This window comes from Heteronotia binoei, chromosome 14 (genome assembly GCF_032191835.1).
Source record: "Heteronotia binoei isolate CCM8104 ecotype False Entrance Well chromosome 14, APGP_CSIRO_Hbin_v1, whole genome shotgun sequence".
Lineage (NCBI taxonomy): Eukaryota > Metazoa > Chordata > Lepidosauria > Squamata > Gekkonidae > Heteronotia > Heteronotia binoei.
In genome coordinates, this window is record NC_083236.1 from 61,222,630 (window position 1) to 61,237,200 (window position 14,571).

The window sequence follows — 14,571 nt, forward strand, 5'->3', positions numbered from 1 at the left end:
GATATAACCCAATATCTCTGTTAAGCCCCGGGTGTTCCATTGCCCTGAGTGTTGTAATAACTTGTAATTCAGCAATCTTTGTTCTAGTTTGTTTAGGAAATCCCATTGCAAACAAATAATGGGGGGAGCTTTGACTTTTGAGAGCTTATACCCCAGAAATCTTGCTGGTCTACAAGTCTCTGCTGGACTCAGATCTTTTGATTCTGAACGAGTCAACTCAGAATCCAAGAGTGATTCAAACCCAAGATCAGGCAATAATGAAGTAACCTCTTCCGATGCTCCGAGTTGTTGATGGTCAGGGTGGGAAGGAAGAGTTGTTATATTTTTAAAGATGCTGTGAGCCACCCCAAGCCCCGTTCAGCCTGGGAGGGGTGGGATATAAATCTCAAAAGCGGGCCTTGAATTCAGCAGGATCTCACAGGATCGCAGATCCTCAAGCTTTCTGAGGGTTCCCCCTCCTCCTCCTCCCCACCTACCTTGTCCATTGAATAGTAGGTGCTGCTGCAAAACAATCCCTGGATTAGGTGAGCGGGCAGCCAGCCAGCCACCAGGGGCTTTGCCACACCCCCAGCAGCCCTCATAAACCCCTGGAGAAGACCATGTCACCCTTTCTCCACTTCTTATGTAGGGCCAGATCTAGGGGTGGGCAGAGGGGGTGGTTGCCCTGGGCGCTGACGCAGAGGGGGGAGGTGCCAAATTGGGTATAGAGTCCATTGTATTCTATAGGCCCATAAAACAGAATGGTCCCATAAGGGGACATCATTTTTTTTTTAATTTTGCCCCCCCCCCTCAAAAAAGATCCGGTCCTGTTCTTATGTGATTTTGGGTGGCTTACTAGCCTTTTGACCTGCGGGAGAGGGAGGCCCAGGAGAGCCCCAAGTGAGCGTGGCCTGCTTGGGCTGGCTGGAGCTCTAGCCAGCCCAAGCAGGCCTTGCTCGCCTGGGGCTCTCCTTTCTTGCTTTTGGCTGGGAGGCGGTGGCATAAGTTAATGAGTTATGCCAATGAGCTCCACCACCTGTTCTTCTCCAAACGACCCCTGCTCAAAAGTAATGAAATTAGAAATTAATAAAATAAAATGCCAGGAGTGCTCAGGTCACGGAGAGAGCCAGATTCCTTGTCCCAGGATGGTTTGGTCCGGTGGGGATGGTGTCAGGAAGGGCTCCTAAAGGGAATCTTACCTGGAGAAGAGATGACTAAGCTGTCAGTGGGCAGCAGGTGACTTTCCCGCCTGCTGAACAATGCACTCTCAATCCATTTCCAATTCACTTTCAATCCATTTCCAATGCACTTTCAATCCATTTCCAATGCACTTTGCAACAGGGTTTTCTTGCGTGAGAGGGCAAAATCCAATTGCAAACGATGGCTGAAGTGCCTGGAACTTGGACTGAAAGTGCCTTATTAGGCAGAAAGCAGCCCAGAGAGTCAGTCCGAATTAGCCAGTCCTTATAGTACCCAGCGGTAGTTAGTTAAACTGCCCCTGTACCCTCTCTTTGGGGGAAAACTTCCTCTAGGGGCGCGCATGAGGTGAAGGGGTTCTGAAGGTCCCCGGGCAGCGACAGGCTGGCCAGGTCGGACTACTTACTCCGAATCCAGAAGCCGGAGCGCGTATCCAAAGTAAACTGGTTGCTGGCGCGTCGGCCGCCTGCCCATTTATCTGCGCGCGCGAGGACTGCTTCCGAATAGAGTCGCGGTGGGGAGTCTGCGAGCGCGCACCGGAGGGCTGAGGGCGGGCGGCGAGCTGCTGTGTTTTGGGAAAGGTGGCCGGCGAGGCGCTCGAAGTCAAGAGCCGGCCCCAGACAGCCCTCTCTCCCGGGGCTCCGTTGGCTCGCCGCTCTCCTCGGCGGTGCGTCTTTGCGCTGCGCTCTTGGGCACCCTCTCCAAAGGGCGCCGGCGGTCGGCGCGGCTTTCCAGCGCTTCGCGCGCTCCCGGGCAGCCGAAGGGGGGCGCTGCGGTTTGCTCCACTCCCCCCCCTCCTCCCGGCCTCGCCAGCCTCGCCTCCCACTCGCGCGTCGCCCTCTCGGGCTCTCCCACGCCCGAGCCGCTGCTGGCTTCCCTTCGCCTCCTCGTTCTTTTTCTTCCCCCCCTTCCCCTTTCCTCCCCCGCGCTCCAGGTGAAAGATGAACAAGCCCCAGAACCCGCCCGAGCGGAGGCGCTCCTCGACCGGGGGCCAGCCGTCCCGGGACGGCTCCGACGCCCGGCAGCCACCCAAGAAAGACGTGGAGCTCCACCTGGTGAAGGAGCAGAACGGCGTCCAGTACACCAGCACCAACCTCCTGGAGCCCGGCGGCGGCGGCGGCATCGGCAGCCCGCGCTACAGCCCCAGCGCCGCCGACTCCCAGCGGGAGACTTGGGGCAAGAAGATCGACTTCCTCCTCTCCGTCATCGGCTTCTCCGTCGACCTCGCCAACGTCTGGAGGTTCCCTTACCTCTGCTACAAGAACGGAGGAGGTGAGCCGGGGTCCCGCCGCCTTTAGGGGCGGGGGGGGGGGTCGTGAAAAGGCGGGTGGGGACGGCTAGCGCCTTGAGGTTAGACCAGCCTTCGCCAAGGGTCTCTGCTTGGGTTTGGAGGCTGTGTGTGGTGCGGTGCTTCGGAGAGGGGGTGGGTGGGTCGGGCTGTCGCTGGGATGTGGGAGACTGCGGTTCGAATCCTCACCGGTGCCGGGGAAGCACAGCTGGCTGCGACCTGGGGCCAATCGCAGCCTAGCCTACCTCGCTGGGTTGTTGTAAGGATAAAAAACAAGGACAGGGAAATGATGTAAGTTCGTTTAGGTCCCACTGGGGAGAAAGCTGTGGTGATAAATGGATTAAATAAATTTTGAAGTCTGTCTGTCTGTCTGTCTGTCTATCTATCTATCTATCTATCTATCTATCTATCTATCTATCATCTATCTATCTATCTATCTATCTATCTATCTATCTATCTATCATCTATCTATCTATCTATCTATCTATCTATCTATCTATCTATCTATCTATCTATCATCTATCATCTATCTATCTATCTATCTATCTATCTATCTATCTATCTATCTATCTATCTATCTATCTATCTATCATCTATCATCTATCAATCTATCTATCTATCTATCTATCTATCTATCTATCTATCTATCTATCTATCTATCTATCTATCTATCTATCTATCTATCTACTTAGGAATTTGAACCTGTTCTCTTTCTGGACCAACTCTGACACTATGTTGTCCCCTCTGTCTGTCTGTCTGTCTACCTACCTATCTATCAATCCATCTCTTCCCCCACTTTTTCCAAATAGCTGAAATTCTCTCTTTCCCTGTTTCACCTGGCACCAATCCTGTGAGGTGGGTTAGATGGGGGTGGGGGGAATGAGAGAGAGAGAGAGACCCAGTTTGCAATTTACAAAGACACAGTCCTGGTGCAATGTACGCTTGATTTTCCTTTCTTATTGCTATTACGTTTATTAAGTTATTATTCTTGATTTAGTAATTCTCAATGTTATATTCAGCGCACATATGGCTGAATGCATGGTACAAACGCCACATGTCTCGAGGGGCTGGTCCCTGGTTTCCTTCGTAAAGGGAACCCACATTGGCTGTTTCTTGAAAACCGCGGTGCCCTGCCGACGTACACACAGGTTATATGTCTTCACTGCGATGTGTGGACCGGGTGACTGGCCCTGAGAGACTCAGCATTGCTTTGTGGCAGATTTGAACTCGGGTCTCTGAAGATTCTAGTCTGGAGGTGTTTTCCATGCTGGCTCTGTTGGGGAGGGCAGGGTTCTAATCCTGCCATATCTGCAACCCCTTTGACATGTGGCGATTTTTTTTTCCCTTGGCTTCCATCAATAAAGCACCAAAAGCAGCAACCTGCATCCTAGGGTTCTTGTGAGGCTGAATGCAATAAGTAATGAAGACAGTATTCCAATCCAGAACATACTTCTTCAGAAGTCAGACTTGTTGAGGAGTTCAGTGGGGTTTCTATTGCGGTTCCACCCTACCTTCAAGAAGTACGGGGAGGCATAAATGCAACCTTTAGTATATGCTGAAAAGAGTGACTGATCAAAATTGCTCATTCACAAGGGTCAGTTTGTAGAAAAAGAGATGCCAGAATTCATTTGCATCTCATTTGCATATGACATCACCGGAAGGGGTACTCAATTCTATCAGCTCAGCATCTGCCTTAAAACGCTTCTTGAATTAGAATTGTCACAATAAGACCTTACTCCCATCATACTTTTAAAATTACTTTCTCCTATGTGGCCACAGTGGCACAAGGAAGATTTCCATTGGTCTGCTTTTATGTTTTGGCTATTTTCCCATTTTTGGTGGGGGTGGAAATATTAGAAAGTTCGTCAAATCTTAGAGTTCAGCAAAATTTCCAAGGGAGTTTCAACAATGGAGCCCAGAAGCAAGGGTTTTTTTTTTAGGGGAGAGGGGGGGAGTAAGAAAGAACACAATAAAATTTAGAGGTTCTGGAGCTCCACTCTTGTGAGCTCCTGCACAAAATAAGGCCTGCTGACTAAACTTTGTGATTGAATAGGAATTTGAACCTGTTCTCTCTCTGGACCAACTCTGACACCAAGTTGTCTGTCCGTCCGTCTGTCTGTCCGTCTAGCTAATCTATCTATCTGTCTGTCTGTCTGTCCGTCTGTCTGTCTGTCTGTCCCTTGAGTTCAGCAGGAGCTCACAGGAGCACAGCTCCTGAACCTTTCTAATGGCCCCCTTCCTCTTCCCCACCTACTTTGTCCATTGAATAGTAGGTGCGGCTGCATAACAATCCCTGGATTAGGAGAGCGGGCAGCCAGCCAGTCACCAAGGGCTTTGCCACACCTCCAGCAGCCCTCATTAACCCCTGGAGAAGCCCACACAACCCTTTCTCCACTTCTTATGTGATTTTGGGCGGCAGTGGGTGACTTGCTGACATTTTGATTGTGTGTGTGTGTGTTTGTGTGTAATAATAATAATAATAATAATAAATTTTATTTGTACCCCGCCCTCCCCCGCCGAAGCAGGCTCAGGGCGGCTAACAACACAATGACCAATGGTATATTAATAAATAAAACATTAATAAACAACATAGTAACCAATGGTGCATTAATAAAACAATTACATTAAGAACATTAAATTAAGCATTAATTTGACCTTAAAAACCAGTAGAACATTAATAAAAAAAACTATAACATTATCATTGACGCTATTCTAGTTAGTGCTAATGGCGGATTTTCTTCGTTGTAAAATTGTACTTCAGCTATTCATAAAAGCTAATTTAAAAAGAGTGGTCTTGCAGGCCCTGCGGAACTGATCAAGGTTCCGCAGGGCCCGCACCTCCTCTGGGAGTTGGTTCCAGAGATATGGGGCCGCAGCCGAGAAGGCCCGTGAGCGGGTGTTCTGTAGTTTAGCTGGAGGTGTGAGGGGGGGAAGCCAAGGAGAGCCCCAAGTGAGCAATGCTGCTTGGCTGGCTGGATCTCTAGCCAACCCAAGCAGGCCTCACTCACCTGGGGCTCACCTATCATCTATCTATCATCTATCCATCTATCATCCATCATCCATCCATCCATCCATCCATCTATCTATCTAGCATTAGTTGTGTGTTGTTTTCCACCAAATCTTGACAGTCCGTGTTGCATCTTTCCTTGAAAGCCAGTCCCATTGAGTTCAGTGGCACTTCTTCCCCAAGAAGTACATGGGGGGTTGCAGCAGCTCCTAGGTTTGGCAGATGAAAAGTCCGCTCTGGGTCTTCTCGAAGAGGAGGCTCTGATTCGAAGGGACGGAGGATCTTCCATTGCCCTTGCAGTTTGTCTCACATATGAAGGCTTTATTTATTAAGCCGGTTATGACTGACTCCTCTGTCCAGAGTCAGAGATTTAACACTTCCCAGCATCTTTGGGCTGATTCATTCACGTCCGCCATCACCCAGCGTTTTGTCACTCAGCGGATAACCATACCGCTGAAAAGTCTCATGAGTTTCAGAGAGCAGAGCATGCTTGTGAACTGTTACGGGGTTATCGTGTTCGTTTTTGGAATAAGGGCACATGTGCCAGATGTACCCAGAGAACAGTGCAAAGGGGGTGATCGTATTTCTGTTTCCTTGCCATAAATTCATGAGCAAGAATGAAATCTGTTGAGCCAACCACACTGACCCGCAAAGTCCTGCACCCCTTCCAGCATGAAGTCCCGCACATTCTCTGAGCTCCCTTACTTATTCTGAGTATTTTTCTTTTTATTCCTTTTTAGTATTTTTCTTTTTATGTGCATGTGCGTGTGTGTGTGTGTGCACCTGGAAGTCCTGGCAACCTCTGGTGACTGACCCTTAGCGGTGACCTGAAGGATATTCAGAGAGGTGGCTGAATAAAGCCTGCCTCTGCCCTCCGAACTGTTGGTATTTCAAGGAGGCCTCCCACCCAAGTACTTGCCAGAGTCGACTCTGCTTAGTTTAAGAACATAAGAGAAGCCATGTTAGGTCAGGCCAGTGGCCCATCCAGTCCAACACTCTGTGTCACAGAAGAACATAAGAGAAGCCATGTTGGATCAGGTCAATGGCCCCTCCAGTCCAACACTCTGTGTCACAGAAGAACATAAGAGAAGCCATGTTAGGTCAGGCCAGTGGCCCATCCAGTCCAACACTCTGTGTCACAGAAGAACATAAGAGAAGCCATGTTGGATCAGGTCAATGGCCCCTCCAGTCCAACACTCTGTGTCACAGAAGAACATAAGAGAAGCCATGTTAGGTCAGGCCAGTGGCCCATCCAGTCCAACACTCTGTGTCACAGAAGAACATAAGAGAAGCCATGTTGGATCAGGTCAATGGCCCCTCCAGTCCAACACTCTGTGTCACAGAAGAACATAAGAGAAGCCATGTTAGGTCAGGCCAGTGGCCCATCCAGTCCAACACTCTGTGTCACAGAAGAACATAAGAGAAGCCATGTTGGATCAGGTCAATGGCTCCTCCAGTCCAACACTCTGTGTCACAGAAGAACATAAGAGAAGCCATGTTAGGTCAGGCGAATGGCCCATCCAGTCTAACATGCTGTCACAAAGTGGCCAGAAAGCCCCAGACAAACGAACAGGTGCCATCAGGAGGTCTATCAGTGGGGCCAGGACAATAGAAGCCCTCCCACTGTTACCCCTCCAAGCACCAAGAATACAGAGCATCACTGCCCCAGACAGAGTTCCATCTATACCCTGTGGCTAATAGCTACTGATGGACCTCTGCTCCAGATGTTTATCCAATCCCCTCTTGAAGCTGTCTATACTTGCAGCTGCCATCACCTCCTGTGGCAGTGAATTCCACGTGTTAATCACTCTTTGGGTGAAGGACTTCCTCTAACCCGATTCCTCAGCAATTTCATGTATTGTGAGAAAGAGAGAAAAGTAATTCTTTCTCTGCCTTCTCTGTCCCAATGCATAATCTTGTGAACCTCTATCAGGTCACCCCTCAGTCGTCCTTTCTCCAATCTAAAGAGCCCCAAGTGCTCTGTGATCTGACAAGATCGGGTTGGAATAGAAAGGGTAGCTGTGTTCATCTGCATTAGAACTGTTAGATTCAAGACATGTTGCACCTTAGAGCCAGTTTGGTGTAGTGGTTAAGTGCGCGGACTCTTATCTGAGAGAATCGGGTTTGATACCCCACTCCTCCACTTGCAGCTGCTGGAATGGCCTTGGGTCAGCCATAGCTCTGTCAGAGGTTGTCCTTGAAAGGGCAGCTGCTGTGAGAGCCCTCTCAGCCCCACCCACCTTACAGGGTGTCTGTTGTGGGGGGAGAAGACATGGGGGATTGTAAACCACTCTTAGGCTCTGATTCAGGGAGAAGGGCGGGGTAGAAATCTGCATTTCTTCTTCTTCTTAAAAAGCCAGTGCAGTTTGAGGCTTGTGATGGCAATCCTACTGCACCCAACACAGGCATGCCTTGGCCGTTCAGATGGCCAGAAACGTGCCATGGAGGCATGGCAAGGAGTTTGCCACCAGGAAGTACCTGTCGTCTGTGGTGCTGAGGTGTCCTAGCACGAGGTGGGTGCAGTTGTGCAGCGGGGGAACATATGTGTGTGTGTGAACACACCTCTTTAATCCAGGGATGAGGGGTGACTATGGCAGGCCAAAAGCCCCATCTGATCATAGAATCATAGAGTTGGAAGGGATCTCTAGGGTCATCTAGTCCAACCCCCTGCACAATGCAGGAAACTCACAAATATCTCCCCCTAAAGTCACAGGATCTTCATTGCTGTCAGATCCTACCCTAAGAATTGCAAAAGCCGCTTGCAAGCAGTTACTGTGTGAAAGCACCCTGTGACTCAGAGAAAGAGCGTCTGCTTTGCATGCAGGAGGTCACAGGTTCAATCCCTGCCATCTCCAGTTCTGGTAATAGGTGATGTGGAAGACTTCAGCCTCAGGCCCCAAGAGACCTGCTGCCAGTCTGAGTAGACAATACTGATCTGAATCACTAGAAGGCAATTTTTGGAAGGACCATGGCTCAGTGGTTAGAGCCTTTCAGGGGTCATTTTGTAGAAAAATAGGTGGTGGAGCTCATTAGCACAACTCATTGGCATATGTCGCCCCCCTCTCTCCACCAGCCAACAGCAACCCAGTGCAAGAAAGGAGAGTCCTGGGCGAGCAAGGCCTGCTTGGGCTGGCTAGAGATCCAGCCAGCCCAAACAGACCTCGCTCACCTGGGGCTCTTCTGGGCTGCCCACTCCCCACAGTCAAAAGGCCAGCAAGCCACCCACTGCCCAAAATCACATAAGAAGCGGAGAAAGGGTGGCATGGGCTTCTCCAGGGGTTAACGAGGGCTGCTGGGGGTGTGGCAAAGCTCCTGGTGGCTGGCTGCCTGCCCGCTCTCCTAAATCCAGGGTTTGTTGTGCAGTTGCACCTACTACTATTCAGTGGATAAAGTAGAGGGGGAGGAGAAGGGGGAACCCTCAGAAAGGTTCAGGAGCTGCACTTCTGTGAGCTCCTGCTGAATTCAAGGCCTGGAGCCTTTGCATGGTGAAGGTCCCAGATTCAGTCTCCAGCATTTCCAGTTAGGGAATAGGTGATGTGGAAGTCCTTTGCTTGTGACCCTGGAGAGGCAAGCCAGCCTGAGACTAGTTGAGACTGACTTGAATGGACCAAGGGTCTGCTTCAGTATAAAGCAGCTGACTGCATGTTCAAGACCAGCTGTTCGCCTTTCGTCTTGCTGATCACATAGCTTTGTTGTGAGGATAAACCGGAGGAGGGAAGAAACTTGTCCTGAGGCTTGCGTCCTTCAAGGATGACCTCTGGCCACATGTACCCTGGCAGCCCTTTTGTTCAGTACAGCGGGAACCTCGGGTTGTCCCCTCCCTTTGGGTGGTCCTGCCTTCTGCTCCTGGCCCCAGAGCTTTGTGGTGCCTGCTGCCATCATCGTAAAATGGCCTGCCAGGTTGTATCAGAGAAGCACCAAACCTAAACAGACACGAAACTGCTGTATTCAGGGGTTTTTTTGAGCAGGAAAGCACAGGAACGCAATTCTGGCTGGCTTGGCACCAGGGGGTGTGGCCTAATATGCAAATGAGTTCCTGTTGGGCGTTTTCTACAATGATGCCCTGTGTGAAACCATGGTGATGTCAGGGGTGTGGCCTAATATGCAAATGATTTCCTGCTGGGCTTTTTCTACAAGAAAGCCTTGTGTGAAACCATGGTGATGTCAGGGGTGTGGCTTAATATGCAAAATGAGTTCCTGCTGGGCTTTTTCTCCAACAAAGCCATGTGTGAAACCATGGTGATGTCGGGGTGTGGCTTAATATGCAAATGAGTTCCTGCTGGGCTTTTTCTACAGGAAAGCCCTGCTTATACTGAAGCAAACCTTAGGTTCATCGAGGTCAGTATTGTCTACTCAAACTGGCAGTTGCTCTCCAGGGTCTCAGGCAGAGGGCTTTCACCTCATCAACTTCTTGGTCCTTTGAACTGGAGAATGCTGGAAATTTAAACTAGGACCTTCTGCAAGTCAAGGAGAGCTTCTACCCTTGAGCCACAACCCTGGATTTAGAAAGCTTTGCCAAGTAAAACTTCGAATGATAGTTTTTGGAGGCACTTGAGGATAAATGCTTGGCAACTATTTTAGCTGGCTTCTCGATTAGATGGTTAATATCTGGTGTGTGTGTGTGTGTGTGTGTGTGTGTCTGAAGTGTCTGTAAGCTATTCATGCTGTTCTGCATGTTTTGTTGAGGAAAAGACAGAATAATTTTTAAAAGAATTTTGAGCGAAGGTGTTTTTTTTTTTTTAAGTGATAGTTGGACAGCTATGGTCTGAAGTTGTCTAGTCACATCTTGGCCAAAAAGCCATAGTTTTCTAGCGGACAAACTCGGAGCTGGGAGACCTGGGTTCAAGTCCCCGCACTGTCATGGAGCTGCCTTAGACTACCGCTAGTCCATCACAGTCAGTTTTGTCTACTCAGATCCGCAGCAGCTCTCCAAGGTTTCGGGCAGAGATCTTTCCCATCATCTATTGCTTAGTCCTTTCAGCTGGAGATGCCAGAAATTGAACCCAGGACCTTTTGTGTGCTGAGCAGGCACTGTAGTGTGGAACCACAGCACTTCCCAAAAAGTTCATAAAGTTCACTGGACAATCCTGAACCATTCATTCCTTCTCAGTCTCACTTACCTTACAGTGTCGTTGTGATGATCCACTGAGAATCCTGTCTGCCACTTCAGTGGTAGAGCACTCACTTGGCATGCAGAAGATCCCAGTTTCAGGCTCCAGCATCTCCCATTGTAACAAAAGAGTGATTAACACATGGAATTCACTGCCACAGGAGATGGCAGCGACTACAAGCATAGCTAGCTTCAAGAAGAGAATGGATAAGCATATGGAGCAGAGGTCCATCAATGGCTATTAGCCACAGGGTATGGATGGAACTCTCTGTCTGAGGCAAGTGGTGTTCTGTATTCTTGGTACTTGGAGGGGCAACCGTGGGAGGGATTCTAGTTTCCTGGCCCTACTGATGGACCTCCTGATGGTACCTGGTTTTCTTGGCCACTGTGTGACACAGAGTGTTGGACTGGATGGGCCAACTTGCCTGATCCAACATGGCTTCTCTTATGTTCTTCTGTGACACAGAGCGTTGGACTGGATGGGCCATTGGCCTGATCCAACATGGCTTCTCTTATGTTCTTCTGTGACACAGAGCGTTGGACTGGATGGGCCACTGGCCTGATCCAACAGGGCTTCTCTTATGTTCTTCTGTGACACAGAGTGTTGGACTGGATGGGCCACTGGCCTGATCCAACATGGCTTCTCTTATGTTCTTCTGTGACACAGAGTGTTGGACTGGAGGGGCCATTGGCCTGATCCAACATGGCTTCTCTTATGTTCTTCTGTGACACAGAGTGTTGGACTGGATGGGCCATTGGCCTGATCCAACATGGCTTCTCTTATGTTCTTTTGTGACAGAGCGTTGGACTGGATGGGCCACTGGCCTGATCCAACAGGGCTTCTCTTATGTTCTTCTGTGACACAGAGTGTTGGACTGGATGGGCCATTGGCCTGATCCAACATGGCTTCTCTTATGTTCTTTTGTGACAGAGTGTTGGACTGGATGGGCCATTGGCCTGATCCAACAAGACTTCTCTTTCTTATGAATCCAGTAGTACCTTCGAAACCAACCAGACTATCCAGCAAAGGGAGCTTTGACTCTCCAAAGTTTATTCCCTGGAGATTTTGTAAACCTCTAAAGTGCTCTTGAACTCATCTCTGACAATACCAGATAGCAACTTTATTGGGATATAGGGAGCAATGTCAAAACCAGTTATCTCTGACTTCACTCGGAAAGAAAGCTATGCCTAGGAGCTAGCATCTTCCCCCAGTTGTCACTTTTCAGGCAAATGTTTATTTTATTTTGATTTGATTTGATTTATATCCCGCCCTACCTGCCAAAGCAGGCTTATCAATTATTATATTGATATTTCACCTCCTTCTGTATTAGCCGGCTGCTCTGTAGTGTACTGGTTGTCGATATATTGTGTAACTATTTTGGCAATCAATGCTGCAACGCAGGGCAGTTTCAAACGTAACACGCAGTGGCATGTCCGGCTTTGTGACAAGACAGAAGCAGAAGTCAGTCCTGAATCCCTGCACATCTGTGTGGGCATTTTTGGCTTGTTTTGTATCCACAGTTTTCATGTTCAGATGCATGCTTACAGACACAATATGTAGATGGGCCCAAACTGCCTATGTCAAGGTGGGCTAGGCTTGCCAATCCCCAGGTCCCAGTGGGGGTTCTTCCGCTTTCCCAGTCTCCTTCCCACCCCAGTCAGCTGGCCGGTGGGGGGAAGCCCCGCCCACAAAGCCACCATGTGTTGTTTTCCCCTCCGGAGGCTCCAGTCTCCAATTGGAAAGGCTTCCTCTTGGGATGGGGTGTCTGTGTTACTTGGAAGAAGTTGGCAGCAACTCGTGAGTAGAGAGGCCAATCCCTCACTTCAGAGTCACCAGAAAACAGGAAGGGGGGGGAGAGGGGAGGAACATCTGCTGAGCACTTCATTATTTCCTATGTGGAGATCGATTCTCATAGGGTATAATGGGGAATTGATCTGGAGGTTTCGGGGGCTCTGGGGGAGCTGTTTTTTGAAGTAGAGGCACCAAGGTTTCAGTATAGTATCTAGTGCCTCTCTCCAAAGTATCCCCCAAGTTTCAAAACGATTGGACCATGGGGTCCAATTCTATGAGCCCCAAAAGAAGGTGCCCTTATCCTTCATTATTTCCTATGGAAGGAAGACATTTAAAAAGGTGTGCTGTCCCTTTAAATGTGACGGCCAGAACTCCCTTGGAGTTCAATTATGCTTGTCACACCCTTGTTCCTGGCTCCACCCCCAAAGTCTCCTGGCTCCACCCCCAAAGTCCCCAGATATTTCTTGAATTGTACTTGGCAGCCCTAAGGTGGGCTGGACCAAAGGTTCTTCTTTAAGTCTCTCCTCAAATGCTCCCATCCTGTTTTATGTCAAAGTGGATGAGCAGGGCTTTTTTTTGTAGCAGGAAGTCCTTTGCATATTAGGCCACACAGCCCTGATGTAGCCAATCCTCCAAGAGCTTACAGGGCTGTTAGTACCAGGCCTACTATAAGCTCCAGGAGGATTGGCTACATCAGGGCTGTGTGGCCTAATATGCAAAGGACTTCCTGCTACAAAAAAAGCCCTGTGGATGAGTAACCCTTTTGGGGCTCTCCAGATTTCTTTTGTACTCTAGCTGGATCAAAGTACCTACATGCACTGAATATCTCATTGTTTGATCTAGCCCAGGGGTGGCCAAACTTGCTTAATGTAAGAGCCACATAGAAGAAATGTCAGATGTTTGAGAGCCAAGGGAAGGAAAGAAGGCAGATACGTAGATGGGGAGAGGTGGAAAGAAAGCAACGTTAACTTTAAATGTATTCTCCAAACCACTAGCTGCCTTGGCTTGGAGAAGTGATATGACCGGGGGGGTGGGCTTTGAGAGTCACATGATATGTGTGAAAGAGCCACAGTTTGGCCACCCCTGATCTAGCCTGACAACTGCCTTGATAATATTTTAGGCACTGTCACTTAAGTTGAACTTTTGTACTAAACTTTTTGTGTGTGTGACTGGCTGCATGGGGGCCTGAAGCTCTGCGCAGCTGAATAGCACCATATGTTCAGGGAGCCTCAAGGATGTAGTAGTTAAGAGTCCTGGACTAAGATGAAGGAGGGAGATCTGGGTTTGAATCCTGATGGGGGGAAATATATGTAGGCATTAGGACTGCCAAGACCCCAGTCCCGGTGGGGGTTCCCCCGTCTGGGAGATTCCCAACTTTCCGGCCCACATTGGGCTGCTGGGGGGAACCTCCCCCTACATCGCTAACATGATGATGTCACCCGGAAGTGATGCCATCACACCAGCGACATCGCGTGGTGGCCACTCTAGGCGTTTCCGGGGAAACTCTATGGGTATTCCCGGACGCTCTAGTCATTTGGGAGGGGGAAATTCTATGGTAGAATTTTTCCCTCCCAAATGGCTAGAGCATCTGGGAAAACCATAGAGTTTTCCTGGAAACACTTAGAGCGGCTGTGACCAACGTCACCATTGCGATGCCGTCGCTTCCGGGTGATGTCATTGTGTCACATGCGCACTTTGCGCATGCCCAGAAGTCCCCCGCTGGAGAACGTAGGGGACTTAGCAACCCTAGTGGGCACTCCCCTTGCATGTTTGCATCATGTGGAAAACTTGGTGGCCGAGGTGGGGGTGGAGCCCGTGTGATTTCTGACTCCCCCCAGAAAGGCACAGTAGGTCACTGCTTGGACGGGGATAGTCAAAGGCAGCGTGTGTTCAAGTGCGGAGTTGGACTTGCTGCTGACAACACAATATCTAGTGCTTGTTTGCTAGAGGGAAAACCATCTGCGAGCCACTTTGGGCCCCTGGCCAATCCCATATTGGTGGCGCAGAGCATGGTAGACAGATGGAGAACTCTTGGCATGAGCGTGGAAGGACAGAGGAAGATGGGGAGGCTAAGGAAGACCGACTCAGTTGCCTGGTGATGACAGGGGAAAAGGAAAGATTTGAAACGGAAAATGTCACGTGATTCGCATTTGCCGTTGCGGGTTGCTGTTCTGCGGATTGTCGTGAAATGTGTGCAT

At 49.5% G+C, this 14,571-nt stretch overlaps 1 protein-coding gene across 1 annotated transcript in view; it reads left to right on the plus strand.

The window, feature by feature from the left end:
• Window positions 1–2,117: 2,117 nt before the first annotated feature.
• Window positions 2,118–14,571, plus strand: part of SLC6A2 (solute carrier family 6 member 2) — a 97,121-nt gene continuing 84,667 nt past the window's right edge. Inside the window, 1 exon segment of the mRNA XM_060253850.1 lies at window positions 2,118–2,448. Coding sequence (XP_060109833.1) covers window positions 2,118–2,448 — 331 coding nt within the window.